General features: G+C 41.8%; 2 protein-coding genes across 7 annotated transcripts in view; one reads left to right on the top strand and one right to left on the bottom strand.

Moving 5' to 3' along the window:
* Positions 1-612: 612 nt before the first annotated feature.
* On the bottom strand, positions 613-5482 carry LOC135264970 (calcium release-activated calcium channel protein 1-like). Its single transcript, XM_064354097.1, has 2 exons — positions 5101-5482; positions 613-2213 (listed from the first exon to the last, which is right to left on the bottom strand). Exons 1-2 carry the CDS (start codon positions 5212-5214, stop codon positions 1647-1649), a joined length of 681 nt encoding a protein of 226 aa, XP_064210167.1. The 5' UTR covers positions 5215-5482; the 3' UTR covers positions 613-1646.
* Positions 5483-11663: 6181 nt separating this feature from the next.
* The window catches only part of LOC135264971 (lysine-specific demethylase 2B-like), a 44092-nt gene continuing 38490 nt past the window's right edge, over positions 11664-17265 (top strand). For 2 of the 6 annotated variants that reach the window (XM_064354098.1, XM_064354100.1), the window contains exons 1-2: positions 11680-11931; positions 14330-14425. The gene's annotated coding sequence lies outside the window, so the exon portion shown is untranslated. Of the gene's footprint in view, positions 11932-14329; positions 14426-17265 lie in introns of all 6 variants that reach the window. The other 4 variants (XM_064354102.1, XM_064354104.1, XM_064354103.1 and 1 more) reach the window with 4 other exon arrangements.

The raw sequence follows: 17265 nt of genomic DNA on the forward strand, positions 1-17265 counted from the left end.
TTTGCCCTTACAATTTTAAGTGTTCAAAAGTATCACAAGTAAAGCAAACTAAATTTGTCATTCACTTTTTCCACTATGTAACAATCTGAATTTTACAAGAACAAATGCGCTGCACTTTTTCTCCATGTAACAATCTGACGTTTACAAGAATAAATTACCATCATTGTCAGGTCTCAGAAATGCTAGCTAAGTAGGGGGGGGGGGCTTAGGGCTGGGCTGGCAGTCTGTATAACTAGCAAAATACTGGTAGTTCCAAGACAGTAGTCAAAACAATCTTCATTTTGTAGAGGGCTTGTTTTGCTGATTGTAACATCAGCACTGAATTCTGAACTATGGACTGTGATGATGATGACAGTACATTTTTGGAGCCTGTAAAGAAAATAAAATGTGCGTCATCATCAAATTGCTGAAGACCAGCAACCTGTTTGGGAAACATTATATATAAATCTAATGTTACAAAAACCAACACAACTGTGCACATACATATCACTTCCTCCTTCAAGGAGTCCGAGTTCACATAAATGGGAAGAAAGCTAAAGAAACCGGACTATTACTGAATTCGAAACCAAGGTCTGATTATGTAATTCTCTGCAAACTCCTCTCAAAGCAGGCTCAGCAAGATTATAAGTTTTAATTAAAATTCATAACAAATTTCAGGTTTATTTTCAAAGATGTTTATCATGTGTGTGCAAAAAAAAAAAAAAAAAAGGTTTTCATTGACTCATATACACGCAAAGGCAGAGGCAAGTTGACAGACACCTTCGACACAGGAAGTCATGTAGGGGCAGCTTGTCATAGCATGTACAGTATTTCACTCTTCCAGAAGACAGAAACAAACAGCATTTTTCCAGTGAAAAATGAACAGTGAGATAAAACCTCTCTTCTTAGGATACCCAGATGTACCAATATAACATGGTAAAATACTAACTCCCAAACTTTGTGGGACTCCATTTTGAAATTTTCTTAGGACTTTCCCCCCATTGGCCTTATTTTTAGTCTATAGGATAAAAGGAATTAATGTACATTTATCCACCTTCTAATCAGAAGCTTTCAAATTATAGTTATAGCCACCAATTCCAAATAATGAACAATAATTGTAATTTTGGGATTTAAATGTGCCCATTAAATCAAGATAGTTCTGATACCATTTTTGACAGCATTTCTGCTTGATTCTGAATTAAAACAATGATGACAGGGAAAAGCTCATGGTTAAATAGTATGTACTATTCAACTGCATTTTAAACACTAAAACACCCTTCATATTTTGGACATTATAAATATTTTAACATTTAAACTTAAAAATCTTAATGTAACCTGTTGCTCTTGCATTTGAGCTTGCAGACATTCAGAGAGTCGGTGGAAATGGGGTACAGCTTGGAAAACCAACTTAAGCTTAGGATTGTTTTAACTCAATGTATGCATCAGGCAGTGATTTTTATGCTGATCCTGTTTAGCCTGCTTTTGAAGGCAGAAATACATAAATATAAAAAAAGTTCTCCAAACAGCAGCAGAAATCTTTACATTTGTAAAAATGACCTATTTAAATAAAACTTTCTTTATATTATGTCCATGCTTTGAGAAAAAAAAACTTTTTACAGTAGTCAAAAAATGGCTCAAACTAATTATTTTTCCATGATGACTAGTCATCATGGGAAATGAGAGGCGGGAGACTGCAGAGCTGCCGCCTCTGCTCTGTGGTCTAGCTGGTTCTGGAGTCTGGTTATGTTAGACAGCTCCGCCAGTTCCTGGAACTGACGGTCTGTTTTATGGCTGACGAGCGAGCGGTAAAAGTGCACGGCGAACACGATGAAGACCAGGGCGAAGGGCACCATGATGGAGGTGGAGGCGATGGCCGCCGCCTGCCCGGCGCTGATGCTGGTGGTGCCATTGTTCTGGCTCGTCAGCCGCTTGAGTGGCAGGAACTTGACCCAGCAGAGCAGCACCACCTCGGCCAGGAAGAGCAGCGTGCCAATGACGGTGGAGAAGGCCCAGGCCAGCTCGATGTGGCGGTGCATGCGCTCGTGGGGGGACTCCTTCACCGAGTTGAGGTTGTGCACGTTGCTGACGGCCTCGATGTTGGGCAGGATGCAGGTGCTGATCATCAGGGCGAAGAGGTGCACGGCCACTAGGATGGTGGTGCAGGCGCTGAAGGCAATCAGGAGCCCCGCAGGATACTCGTGTTCAGGCTCCAGCTGCACCTCCACCATCGCCACCTGGAACAAGGCAGGAAAGCATCTTCAGGGCAATAGAGGCTTTTCAATGGACCGCAGTGGGAAGACAAGTGGGTCAGAGGAAGTGGTTAGGTAGGTTGCGAAAAGCACACAATAATAATGACTCATTGTATATAATGTCTTCTGAAATTTCCACCAGTCAGTGGAAACAGTGTACATGCAGTTGATTTGACAAAAACATCCCCTACAATATCAGCACGGCCGCCACCAAATGTCAACTCAGTCAATAATGGATTTTTTTTATACGAGGTGCGTTTGGAGACACACATTCATTACAGATGAATGACCACAGAAATCTGTGACATTGACCACCTTTATCATCCAAATGATAAAAACAAAGTTTATCTTTCCCCCCAGTTTGCAATCAGGATATCAGAAACAATGGCATTAGGCCCAATGCTTTCCTCAATTCATTCATTTTATTATATATTACTGCACTTTGTATGAAAAGCAGGGGTTTCATCACTTCTCTACAGCTCAACTAGATTTTGAAAAAAAAAAACAGACTTAATTGGCACTTAATGCTGCAGAAGCAGGGTTCCAGTCCCAACTCTGTGCAAGTGTTTACTTTCATCTGTGAATTTACTCCTGTGCTGTTCTTCACTTAATTACACCATGCACACCCTTTTCGCCAGTAACATTTACATTAAGCTGAAAAACATTAAGAAAACAAGGAGAATGCAACAGGCAAAGGAGTGTATGGTAAGCCTTAATTTATTGTTGACGGTCCTAACCAAATGTCCACACTATACCATCTCTATATCACAGATGTGTGCTGTAAGGGTCATTCAAAGACATCAACAACCGTAACATCAAAAAACCAGCAGACAACTGAAAAAACAAATTATGAATGATACATTAAATGAACGACACTGCAAAAAAGGAACTGGCTGAAGTTAAGAACAAACACTTCAAGTGAGCACAGGAAAAAAACTGACTCTTGGGGACACTCCACAAATAGAGCTCAACTGTGAGCTGTAGCGTGTCCATGCATAACCAGGGTTATACAGTGGTGCAGTTATAATGCACATACGCTACCAGGCCAAAAGTATGTGGGCACCTGATATCCAACATCTCATCCAAAATTATGGGCATTAATATGGAGTTGGTCCACCCTTTTCTGCTATGACAACCCCCACTCTTCTGGGAAGGCTTTATACTAGACATTGGAGCATTGCTGCAGGGATTTGCTTCCATTCAGCCAGAAGAGCCAGAAGAGCGAGGTCGAGCACTGATTGGGAAATTAGGCCTGGCTTGCAGCTGACTTTCCAGTTGATGCCAAAGATATTGGATGGGGTTGAAGTCAGGGCTCTGTGCAGGCCAGTCAAGTTCTTCCACTCCATTCTTGACAACACCATTTCTATATGGCCCTCGCTGTGTACCTGGGGGCATTGCCATACTGAGACAGGAAAGGGCCTTCCCCAAACTGTTGGGGAAGCACATGATCATATAGAATGTATTTGTGTGCTGTAGCATTACGGTTTGCCTACACACAGGGCCTAGTCAAAACCATGAAAAACAGCCCTAGACCATGGGTTGTCCAGCTACTTTTGGTTACATAGTGTATACCCTAATGAGCTCACGACTAGAAAAAATCCAGGACAGCTATATCCTCCTAAGACCTGGAAATCCTTTTTTTTTTTTTAAACCTGAAGGGGACAAGTCTTTATATCAAGAACCACATGCTATGATGCTGAAACCTACACTCCAAGGAACATTTGATCAAAATAAAATAAATATTTTTGAAAATAATTCCAGTGCCATATGTTTTTGTTTTCCAAGACCCTTCTATTATGTCAAAAAACAATTATAAACTTTTTTCTTCCGGGTCTCGATTATACAGTTATTGCATATGCCTTGGAATTGGACAATGTAGGCTAACTATGGATAATGTATATAGAACGGCTAGTCGTGTTTCAAAAATTAGTCTACCATGTGAACATAAAATGAATCCACACAGGTCACAACGAAATTCTTTATCAACCCAAAAGCAGCATTACTGACCAAGGCAGGGGTGTAAAATATAATCAGATTCAGATACACTACAAAGTAACTCCTTGTTTGTATTGCAAATGCTTATTCAAAATCACTATTAGCACATATACAGATTCTGAGTTTAATTTCGCCTGGAGCTGACACTGAATGAAAAAGAACGCTCTTTAAAAAACATTTACATTCTTGAAAAAGTATGGAATCCGGTGATCTTGTGGTGTTAAGATCTTTCGTGCAAATGAAATATCTTAACACCACGAGATCAGTGCCAATATATGCAAGAACCAGCGCGGGCAGCTCTAGCCCAGAATATATTTACTGCAATGACAATACTTCTACATTATGCTGTTGATTTGTGTGCCAAATTTTACATAGCTTTTAAGATAGATAGCAACAACGTTGCAGAGTTCTGACCTCGTATGCAACCAGTGGCCGTCTGAAGAGAGCTGTCTTGCGTTCCTTGAACAGCTGATACGCTCAGCGCTTTTACAGCACTGGACTTGATGCAAAGTGAAAAGTTTTGGATTTTTGTTACAGTTGCCAAGACACGTAAGTCAATCTTTGTCAATGATACCAACCGCTTTGTTATAGTGCAGAGCAATACAAGTGGATTTCCATTACCCCGAGTAACAGCTGGTGCGAAATCCTTGTCAACCCATAATTAAAGCAGTCTTCAATGTGTCAGCTATCTTTAAAACTGATCGTACTTCTTACACGTGTTCAAATAGCACACCGCAAATGTACTCGCAAGTCAGTCAGTAGACTTAAAATTGCGACAGAAAAACCAAATCCAAAGAGTTTTCCTAAACGAGCAAGCGAACCACTATCCAGCTTTTCCAGTTCAACAATCATACCGTCGCCCCCAAAGGATACTCACCATGGCGAAGCCCGAGAGAAGAGCCGATGTCCGACTAGAAGCCTTCAACTTAGCTCTGCTCAAGTACAGCTTTCTCCACGACAGGGCCTGCAGCGAATGCTCGTTAAGACTCATTACGCTGAAGTACAGTGGAACTAGTTGGTAACTTTGTTGACTGCAAACCGTCCGATTTGTTTTGCGAGAATAAGTTCCGTTTGGAAGCGTCGCTAAAGAATGACAAGTGGTCTGGAATCATGAGATCGACAGCCTTAACTGACTCACTGCTTCAAAGAGAAGTGTAACAAAAGAAAAAAAATAAAATGTCGACAACTTATTAACATCGAGCACAGTTCCCTGCTTTCTCAGGAAACTGCACTCTATGTTACCCACAAGTCAACGCGGTTCAGAGATATAGGCAGTTCACCTCAGGCACAACGCCCGCAGTGGTAAGTATTCGCATGTTCGTTTGGGAGGTGGCCAAAAGATTTGTCTTTTTTAACGAGGCAAGAGATATTATTTATAAGCATGCGTTTTAACAGTACTATATGTGCATATTTGTACGCACATATAGTACATACAAATAACCAACACTGTTCCAGGAGATCTGCTGTCCTGTAGCTTTTTATACAAACCCTATTGACTTTATATTGTCATTTCCATTTTTTGTTCACTGTAGTTGCTGAAGTGAACCCACTGAATGGTGATAAGCCAGTGAAGCAATTGTAAGATTGTAATTTCCTCATAATCATGTGACAAACAAACAGTGACAAACAGTCCATGAACCAAAGAGCACTGAAACACACTGTACCAATTGTTGCTATTCCTTGTGCTCCTGTTTAGTTAAAGAGATTCATTGATATAGTGGGATAACAACTAAATCACTGTCGTAAGTTAATGGTTGAGAGTTCTTTCAGTCTCTGGAGCAGGAGCTGGTGATATTTGCATCCTGGAAAACCACAGAAATATGATTAAATGTTTTTATTTTATTTTTTAAAATCCCTTAGAATTTGTAAAATTGTTGCAAACAATTTATTACATTTTTTCTTTTAGAACTGGGAGCAGATGTCTAATATGTTTCTCACTAAACTGACAGCTTCATGTCATAATCTAAATCTAGCAAAGTATAAGTCCAGCAGGGCTTGCAGTTGGCTGGCATTAGTGAGAAATTGGCTTGCTCATTTACCAGTAGTGTGCCCACTAACAAGAAACTGAATACTGATATTCACTGCAAAGAACACCAGTTAGCATGCATTTTTTCATTATGCTTTTACTGCATTAAATATAATATTTACAATTTTTACAAATCCGTACGAAAAAAAGACACAGATCTGTTTGCTGACATTTTAGGCACGAACAACTGAAAGGATCTTTTGCAGGGACTCTGAATTCCATTTATGTTTTACCAAGTCAGAACAAGCAGAATGATATAAGCATTGGGTGTATCCAGGATGTTTCTTGTGATTTGCTTACTAAACATTTTGTCTGATGTGGTGTCAGTTACTCCTTTGCCGAGCATAAATTAAGTAAGAACCAGAGAGTGAGCTGCCTGTGTGGTGTTGGTCTGTCTGCTGATTTGTGTTGCATGTGTGTGTCTACTATGCATAAAATAAATGGCTGATTGTTTTCACCAAGCTCAGGCATGTAACAGCATTGGCAAGTTCTATTTTGTTGTTAAACCTTAAAACCAAGAACAAGTCTTCTGCCTTTACAAATGGCAAAACATTAGAATAATAAAGATCAACTGTGTGATTGATTCATATTAATCTGCTTAATCATCTGAGTATTAACATGTACCGATTTTAACCACAGAATAATCCACTTTGTTTTCAACCACAATGATATCAGGAGAACTGTTGCTTTTTTAACAGAATTCTTAGAGCAGCCAAAAGACAATGGTGTGTTCTGTTCTTGCTTGTTCCATTCTGAGCGTGTGGCATCTAGATGGCAAATTAGTGTCAATGCCAATAAGAGCCTTTATCATTTGCTGAATTGCAAAGGAGAAGGACAAGAATTTCTGGTTTCTTTTTTAATCAAATATGAGCTGTTGCAGACAAACTTTATTTGACAAAGTGAAAAGCAAGAAGAAGTGCAAATTGTTGTTTAGATTGAGTTAGATACACATATGTTTGGATTTATAGTTTTAATTCACGACATATACATTTCTGGCATTTATACTACTTTTATGTGGGCCAAGTAAAAAATATTAAGCAGATGAGAATCTTGGGTGTAAAATTACAGTATAAAATCTGTTTAAATATTTGTGGTTTCTTTTTTCTTTGATAAATAGCAACTGTCTGCTGAAATGTGTAAATAGCTTGTATTACTTTCATGCATATTAAAAAGGGTCTCCCATATATATTTAAAAATGATTCCTTTATTGTTTTGGTCCATTTGTTCTATGTTTTTGGTCATTTTAGATTATTCACAATCAATCTATGACCAAACAATTTGTGTTGCAATTTTGTCTGTTGAATCATTTCTACAGCTAAATTAATAACCGGCTGCCTCTTTCAAACATTTTCTTTTTCATGAATGCAAAGCAAATTTAAATGATAAAAGTTACAGAGCACTGAGACTAACCTCAGCATTGGCCTTGGCAGCGCATAGGGAGGGAGGGTTTCAGTCAGTTGATATTTCTCTCATTTCATCACGCAAGAGTAACTCTTGAGGTCGAGTGAGCACCTGCTGTGTCAGCCATGCATGAAGTATACTCCTTTGACACAATAACTGCACGCAATAACTCAGCTGCTGGACTAACGAGTGAAAAGATTGGTGATTGGTCAGCACACACTTGTGGGGAGAGCAGGTGCTTGTTTGCAGTCCCCCAGACTGAAAGAAAATACTTCTGCAACGAAAGAGGCCTTCAAATTCAACTAGGGACCCCAAATTGGGGGTAGTCAAGGCACCAGCCATTTGTTTAGATTTTACACCCAAGTAATCCATTTTACCAGCCATTAAAATGTTATATGCTTTTATGTGCATGAGTATGTACTTTTCTGCATTTTCAATTTAATACAGGGGCGTCCAATCTTATCCGAAAAGGGCTGATGTGGCTGCAGGCTTTTGTTATAGCCCAGCTCTAACACACCTGATTCTATATAATGGTCATGATTGAAGATCATGATTAGTTAATTAGTTGAATCAGGTATCATAGTGCTGGGCTAAAACAAAAACCTGAACCCACAGTGGCCCTTTTCAGATAGGATTGCACACCCCTGATTTGATAAAATTGGTATTGCTGACATTTTCTTAAAAACACATAATCTCTCCGATCCATAAAATGGACTGAAGAGTGGATCTAAATGCAGAAAAGCAATGCAGGAGGCAGGGAAAGCAGTGAAGTGGAGATTTAATTGACAAAAATAAAGACAGAAAACTCCCCGACTGAACAATGAGCAAGGCATCTGGAGCAACTTAAATACACTAGACGAGACACAGATGCAAATAATGATTACAACAATGATTCAATAATGAGGACAGGACAAACATGGCCTCAGTCCATTTCTGCCCTCTGGTGGCAAGCAGGAACTATGACAAGATCTCCTGCTGGGATACCACTCCAGGTTTCATATGCACCAAAACGTACATTGTAAAATACCTGATATATGAGTACTTCTAACTAACAGAGTACATACATCCCCTATTGGACTCTTATAAACTGTTAGAGTTGATGTAACACTGATCATTTTGCTGTGTGCTGTATCTGCTTGCCAAAACACAAGTCACTGTGAGCTCAAGAGAGCGAGGATGTGTCTAACGGCAGCTCATTCGTCACAGTAGACAGACAGAATACATAAGCCTCTCCTTGAAATGAGTAACAGGAGAGGAACAGCTGAGAGCAGCAGGGAACGCACGCTGAAGGACAGATAATAAGGCCCAGGAGAGGATGATGGGAAATAAGCACCGACCCAGGCCCCACTGCGCCGGGACATGCTGGAGTCAATAGGCACATTTAGGGCAGTGCTTTGTGTGGGTGACTAATCATATCTTGACCTGCCACAACCTGTTGTCCCATCTCTACAGTAGCCTACTGGGGAAGTTAAATACTTGAATACTGAAATATTTTGCATCATAGGTGTTTTGTGCAGTGTATCAAAGTCACAGTCTATTCCTTATGTCTATTGATTTAACAGAAGCAGATTTTTTCTGCAAAGAACTGCACTTACATATCTCTCCTATCAATTTTAAGGTTTTTTTTTTTGTACAATTACCTGTTATTTTGAGGTGTCCATAATTTGTTGTATGATTTGTTGGTAGATGAGACTAGATTACTGGCTCTAGAATAGATATTCCATGGGTAATAACTGCCACCTAGTGGAGGTCATAGTGAACAGCATCTACTGGATGCACATACTGTATTGTTATATTGATCTTGCCATTTGCAGTTGGCCATTTCTGAACAGAATAAAAACAAAAGTTATTTATTATGTTATGCTAAAAGCTCAGGCCCTGGAACATAATCAGATTTTGTTGCTCGATTGTTGGTGATGTTTCTCAGGGAAACATTTGTATTCCATTCACCTTTGCAGGAAGATGAAAGGCTGAGATATGGATGTCACCGTGCACAGATGCGATCTAAAATCAGATAAACAAGTAATTACAGTAAATATTCATGCATTCTATGTGCATCTCAGGCTGAATGTTTGTCATAGTCAGAACCAGCAGCCCAACATGAAATTTAGTTTTTATTCTTAAAATGTCAAATAAAGCTTGCTGCATGCCAGCATGTGGATGTAGGCTTAGCGGATGGGGCTGCACTCTCTGTACACAAAGAAGAAGAGATGCTGGGAGCTTCAATACCCAAGAGATGTTCCATACTCAGTACAGGCTCACTACATTTTTAACCTGGGAGAGCAGACTGCACTGACCTGTAAACAAACCGGAGATTGATCACCCTTAATTTTCAGTGCTGAGAGTCCACATATTTGTACAAACTAGCACACTGGATCGAATTACCAAAATGAACAAGAATTTTGAAAGAGGCAATATTTATCCCCACATCCTTGGATGGTAAATTGAGGGCCGAGTTCGTTTGGTTTTATCAGCTTAAAGGGGTCTGCTGCAAGCAATATCGAGCAGGTTAGCTTTGGAATCATTTTAAGAGGTAAAACAATCTGGATGAGATGACGGGGTGAGATGAAGTTAAAATGGATTAAGTGATGGCCGTGGAATGGAACCTGACGTCTTTATTAATGTTTCGCCTTGGCTGGGTGCCACGGGCAGTTCTGCACTGGTAATGAGTTTAAAAGATTAAAATAGATTTGCCTCTCAAAAAGAGAGAGCAGGGAAGAAAGAAATGACGGCTTCTATTTCTGTCTTTGCCAGTGTAATTGTTTGAAAGAGTGCCGCACACTACTGTGAAATAATAGTCTGTAAATGGAAGAGGGTGGATAGGAATTTTAGTCTCTCTCCAGTATCAATATACTTGAAAAGAAACATGAGTTCTGATTTTTCCGTGTGTGTTCGATTTATCTGGGATTAAGCCATGCATATTCAGGAATTCCTAAAACAAAGGAAATATGTCTATAAGGCTACAGTTACCAGAAGAAATGCTTGGTAATGCAACATTTTTAAATAATATGCTATATCATATAAATAAAGCCATATGATAACTGGTGTCTGTTATTTGTTTATTATTATCTGTTTCCCCAGTACTGTGACAAAGCACTGACTGATGGCAATGAGGAAGGTAATTGTATTGACAATTAAATTTAAAAAAAATTTTTTTGGATATTTTATTATGCAGTATGGTTTATGACACTCTATTGGCCAGAGGCACCAACATAATGTTGATATTCAACCCCAAATGGATGTCATAATGCATACACTTTCCCTTCTACTGCACACAGCACACAAAGGACCATCGTAAAGATAATATAAACTATATGACATCTTAATTTAACTCCTTACAAGTCTTGCTAGGTAGGTTGGATTGGCCAGTTTGATAAAGTGGCTGGGTTTATAAAGTGCCTGTGTTTGATTCTGTGTTGCAAGTAAACAAAATCAAAACAAAAGCTTCCAAAGGCCACTAACATGGTGCATTATCATCTCATCCAACAAAACATTCCCCTTGGGTTTGTTTAATTTTTCCAGAGCAGAAACATAGGCTGCCTTGAAGAACTATTGTTTCTGCTCTGTCCTCCATTAATGTTAACTTTTCATGCACTCTACAAGTGTCCTAAAGCAAAATTAAGACTGATCTCTGAAAAGACTCCAGAGTAAGTCTTTATGTATGTATACATCCACCTGTTAAAAGGCAATTGCTGGGGTGATGTTTTATTTGTCCAGCCATGTACTTTCCCAGTGTTTTCATCATTTTATAAGTTACTCAAAACTGGCCTTGAAACTGAACTTAAACTGAAATTACACAGTGTTAAAACAAAGTGAGTCTTTCTTCAGAGAAAGGTCCCACCAAATTAACATTGTAAGGAAAGGAATGGGGTGTGAGGTGTGCAGAACTGTGATGACGCTCTCTCCTGTCCTCGCTACCTAGCGCAGCGCTGGAAACAGCAATGCGTATTACAGCCGTCTGCCTCCTATGACTGCTCCAGCCGGTTGCTAGGCAGCGGGCTCCTCCGTGCTGGAGCTCGGCGCTTCACAGGCTGAGGCAGGCACTCAGTTGGTCCCCCTCAGCCTATCAGGAACCGGGAGAAGACGGCACAAGCCTGCACGCCGGAGCCGCTCGATCTCTCTCTCTCTCTCTCTCTCCCTCTCCCTCTCCCTCCCTCTCTCTCAATGAAGCTCCCTAGAAAGAGAGCGGAAGGTGGAACAAGAAAGCGCGGATCTCTCCCGTCCGGCAACTGAAACATGGGCCAAGACGCGGTGGGCAGGAGGGGGGGGAGAAGCTATCAGGTGGGTATTTGGTTGTCATTGATTCAGTGAGGGCTGAGACACTGCTGGGGTGCTCACTTTTTAAAAAATAATTAGGTGGCTACTCTGTTGCCCTTTTCGCTCTCTTCTCATTGTCTATTGGCTGGTGTTTCTGTGTGGTGGCTCAGGTTGTTGGTTCCAGTTGGTTGCCAGACATGCGGTCTGCCAAGGGCTGGCTGGCAGTGTGTGTGGCTGGGTGTCTAAGGAATGGGTGTCGTATTGCCAGGAGCAGGTGGGGAGCGGAGGGTTGGGACGTGTGCAGGTACACCTGAAGTGAGCTACAGCCTCTGCCTACTGTTCTTGCTTACTCTGTCTTGACATTTTTATCCGGCAGGGCTGTGGCTATTCAATCCATCTATATCGCAAACACTGTAGTCCTGCTTTTTCAGAGTGGGGTTAGCGGGGGGGTTGGATAGTCGCTCTCTGCCGAGTATCTGCTGTCTAAGATTTCATTGCAGGTTAGTGCCGAGGTGGACAGGGGTGGGGGGGCGGGGGGGGGGGGGGGTTGTCTCATGACAGCTCAGGAGCCGCCAAGTCTGCCTGTCGCTTCCACTGATGCGGGAGTCAAGGTCATGGCATGGTCCTGTCCCTCCCCCCAGGCTCCCTGGCCCCCCTCCGCAGGTTACTTACAGTGAGGATGAGGGCTCACTGGGGGATGAGTTCTGATGAGCTCTGACTACAGCAGCCTGCACTCAGTCTGTGATGGGTGTGCCAGGGTCCGAGGCACACCGGCCGCAGCCAAACTGGTGGATGAGCCAGGCTTGAAGTGACAGAGGAAGAGTCCCACAGTGTGGGTGGAGTATTTCTGTAGCCAAATTGAACTTCTGATTTTGCAAATATAACTTCTGTGAGCATTAACTCACAGGACCTGGATGGAAGGAGTACGTTACTCTGTAAAAAAAAGTGTGACTGGTTTAGCATCAGTGTGAAACAAGGTCACTGAGCTAAGGACAAGGGCAGAGTTCAGTGCATCATTATATGTAGCTAATTTTAGGGGGCTTGACAGACCACTTAAAAAAGCATACATATTCAACAGGAAGTGAGGTGATTGTGATCGGAACATCAAAAAGATCAGAGGTTCTTTATTTTTTACCATTCTTTTATATTCAATTTTTGTTTTTTCATGTATTATTTTCTATATTTCTGGCATGTTTTTAAAAACTGTAAATTTTGTCATTGCAATTTAATTCTTTGTTTTTTAGACTCCTGCAGTTCATCTGTGATTGTAATTTGTGTGCTATATGGATCAATGCCCTGAGAAACAAAGTTACATATTAACTGACACTGCACTAAATGATCCAAATCACCACCCATCCATTGTTGAATTATTGTCACCAGGTCTTCCTGTTCAATAACGGAGGCTAGTACAATAGAGGATAACAGAGCCGTACAATTAGTCAAGAACAGTGTTTTTGTCACCATCCCATGAAATATGCCGTGTGTCTGTTAGTTAGTCTGTTCCATTGCCTCATACTGCATGCCTCCAGTCAAGCCTGGCACATGGGCAAGTGACAGTATTTTGCATGTCACTCCAGAAGGCTGAGACTTCAGCAGTGAGTGGGGAGTATCAGCCTGCCTAAGAATCTTTAGCACAGCACCCTCTTGAGCTGGTTGGGCTCGGTCCAAACGGTGCCCTGCTGAGCCAGAACTATTCTGAATAATGCAGTAATTAATGCTTCATCAACTTTTAATCATTGGTGCAATTCATTTGAATAAATGGAAAAGCATCCCATAGTGAGAAAACTCTGGATGGTAATTTAGTTGACTTCTTTCTCTTTGCTGCATTCGGGACCGAGTGGCTAACGTTCTGTTAAATACGCCGCAAGAGAGAGGGACTGATTAGAATGGGCTCAGAGCCCCTTCCACCAGATAAATAACTGAGATGTTTTCTCCCAGATAGTGAATGGTTTCCTGCCTTGTGCAGTTTTCCTTCTTCTCTGAGCCCTGCCTTAAATTGTACAGTTATACTGTCTGACGAATTGGAGCACGTTAAACACAACCTGCTCCATTGTGGGAGGACGGGCACTTTCTGTATCGATCTTGCCCCGGTGTAAGGAATCAGAAACAGCAATTAAGCTTTGCATCGCTCCTGTGACTGGAGCAATTTTCGTGAGCTTTAATGTGACAATTCTTCAGAACATTTTTTTTGTGTTTTTACCGCTGTTGTTCAATGTAATTCAGTTAAGTGTTCACATTGAACAAAAATAGCACATACCTTTCTTTATTGTGCTTAATTGCTTCTGTGGTACTTAGAAAAGCATGTCTGTTGTGATGAGGGAATCCATCAGCGAGTCCGTTAGGGGTACAGAAGTGCTGCGTGTCTCACGAGAGCCGTCGCGTTGCTTTGCTGACTCCCCTCTCCTGTCTACCACTCTCACAGGTACGGTCTGAGGAGTGAGGGAGAGACTATCCCCCCAGCGCACTTCGATTTCAGCGGACGAGCTCACCGTGCCAAAACATCCACAAAGGAAAGGAGGTGAGCCCTCCGTAAGCTTGATTTTTATCCCCCGTCCTGCCCTCCAGTCCCGCTCTGCAGCTGGCCCTGACTGGGAGCCCTGGGCTGGCAGCTTCCAGCCACTCTCTCACCTTCCCAGACAGCCAGACTGAAGCTCGCTGCAACAAAAGGAGGGGGAGTCTGTGCCGGCCCATTATGTAAGGGGGAGTGCCGGCTGCCGGGCCGTGCCGCGGCCGTGGGGCGACAGTAACGGGGCGCGGCTTTGCGGTAGTGCAGGACGGGTGTGCCTCACGTCTACCCCACCAGCCCACTCAGCTGCCCCACCAGCCCGCTTGCTCACCCGCTTGCCTACTCGCTCAACCAGCTCCCCCACCAGAAAATCTCATTTTTTTAAACACTCCAAAAACCCACATTTCCAGATTTTCTGACAGTATTTTGTTGAGGCATCATTTGGACTTAAACCAAATCCATGTTAGTGGCTCATTATTGATGAACAGGCCAGATTAATTGCACAGAGTGAGCAGTCACTCCAAGACAACAGCAGTCCTGCCGTCAATACCCCCTTAAGCCCATGCTTTGGGCCCCTCTAATCCCATTGATCCATATCGGGCCAGTTGGGGTAATGGACTGCGGTCATGGTCGATGGTGGAGTAATCGTAAGTTGTCAAAAGCAGTTTTTAAAAATCAAAATATGCAAGTTAGTGGCCATCTTTTAATCAACGGAAGCATGCCACTAAGTAGGTCTTGTTTGGGAGGGATTTTGAGTGACACTGGATATTTCATGACCCAACAACAAACAGTCAGATGGGCCAGCAGTCTGTGTTTTTGGCATGAAGGCATAGGCCACAATGCTGCTTAAGCTTCTGGCTCGACCTGGGTGGCCTGACTGTGAAAATGAAGCTGTTGGGGACTGTGGGAGAGGAGGAGCACAGAGTCATTTGTTGAAACTGTATATTGCTTTGTCGAGAAGTAGAATTTTTTAATTAATCTGACATTTCTTTGCCAGACAGAGTGCATTAAGAAGGACTGGTATGACGTGCTACTATTTGTCAGCGTATGTTAAAATTTGGATTGAAAAATCATACATACTGAAGCTTGTAGAAGACATGAGTTGGGACACAGATTAGGAGAACATTACACTGGACATGCCAAGAAGTGACAAAAGTTTCTCACTAGATCATAAAATTGGTCTTAGTCTTTCTAACAAAGGTGAAAGACCTTTGAACATTTTTAGACACAAGGCTCAAAAGATACATTTGGGTCCAGTAATTGATTTCTGCTCACATTTGCTTAAACTTCAAAGTTACATCAAGGATACTACACTGTGTTGGCATGACTTACATCAGAGATGATTTACCTCCAGTAGCGTAGATGAAATACCACTGCACTCTAACGTATGGGCTTCTGCTGATTTGGAATCCCTAGCCACATACGAGTCATTTCTCTTCACTCGTGTACAGAAAACACCTGTGGAGAGGCAGCTTTCCACACCAATGCCCTCTCTTCCCGCTCCTACATGGCCATCCATCTGTGTCAGGCCTACATCAGGCGGCTGGGGAGACCGTCAGGAAGAATCTGTTCCCTGTGTGAGTCGCTTCATAGCAGCAGTTGGGCTGCTGCCTCAGCAAATGTGGCAAATCCGCTGCTGTAATGCAGAGAAGGAATATGTCTCACATTCCCCCCTCTCTCTCCCTCGCAAAGGTCAGCCATGCACTGCGCTGTGGGCGGGAAAGGGAGGGGACGTGTTAGTGTGAATCAGTGGATGTCATGGAAAGACTCGCTCGGCCCTCCAAACAGAGTGGCAGACGTTCAGCTGAACACTGTTTGCAGAGCGAAGACTGAAGACTACGTCTTTTCTTAAATGGCTGATGCCAGTTGAACATACAATTTTATTTGTAAGAAGCGTTTTTCAGGGAACCTATCTGTACATAAATGGATATTTTATGAGGAATTCTCCATGGATATTTTACGTCATTTGAAGTTGGTCACGTAGTGACGTAGGTACCTCAATGTACCTAGTTAGGCTAATGCGATCTCGTTAGTTTTGTATTTGGCAGGATTGTTTTGTTTGATTCTGATTAGGCAAATGTGATTTCAGTGCTAGTTTTGTACTTGGCAGGATTGTTTTGTTTATTTGCTCAACAGGTTACCCTACAGGGTTGGAGTCCTGATCTATGTGGTCACTTCTGGCACTACGATCTTTACTTCACTCTAGTGTGCTTTTCTGCACCTCTGCGCTTTGAACTGATGCACTTATTGTACATCGCTCTGGATAAGAGCGTCTGCTAAATGCCTGTAATGTAATGTAATGTAATGAGAGGTAATTTATGGAATAAGACAGGGATGGGCAGACTGTGAGGACTAGGTTTATGCCAGTTTAACAGTGAGGGATTTCAATTTTAACGCACATTTTTAGAACTGAAGGTTGAGTAAAACATAGTGAACATTACCAATAAAACAAATATGAAACAATATTAAAATAGAATGGAATACAAATTATATAAGAACAATGTACACTACATAATTAAATCATAAATGGCTTTCTTTAACCAATCCTAACCGGAGATTGAATGACAACCAAGAATACTTTGGGCTATAAATCTATACCTGGGGTCAAATAAGTAATAAAATAAGTAAGTAAAACTCACGCACTGTCCTTCAGGTTGTGGCAAGCAGCATATTGTGCTGGTAAAGCACTCAATCACCCCTGTCCCTGTAAGAGTGGGTGCTGGAGTGAACTCTTGCTGGGTGGCTGTATGAGACAGGACATGAGACAGGGATGTCCTTTCCTCTTTCCTTTCAGATGAACCCTATTTGTGCCTTACCTCAACAAGTTAAGCATTTTCCAGACAGCCTGACCC

This window comes from Anguilla rostrata, chromosome 10 (assembly GCF_018555375.3).
Source record: "Anguilla rostrata isolate EN2019 chromosome 10, ASM1855537v3, whole genome shotgun sequence".
Classification (NCBI taxonomy): domain Eukaryota; kingdom Metazoa; phylum Chordata; class Actinopteri; order Anguilliformes; family Anguillidae; genus Anguilla; species Anguilla rostrata.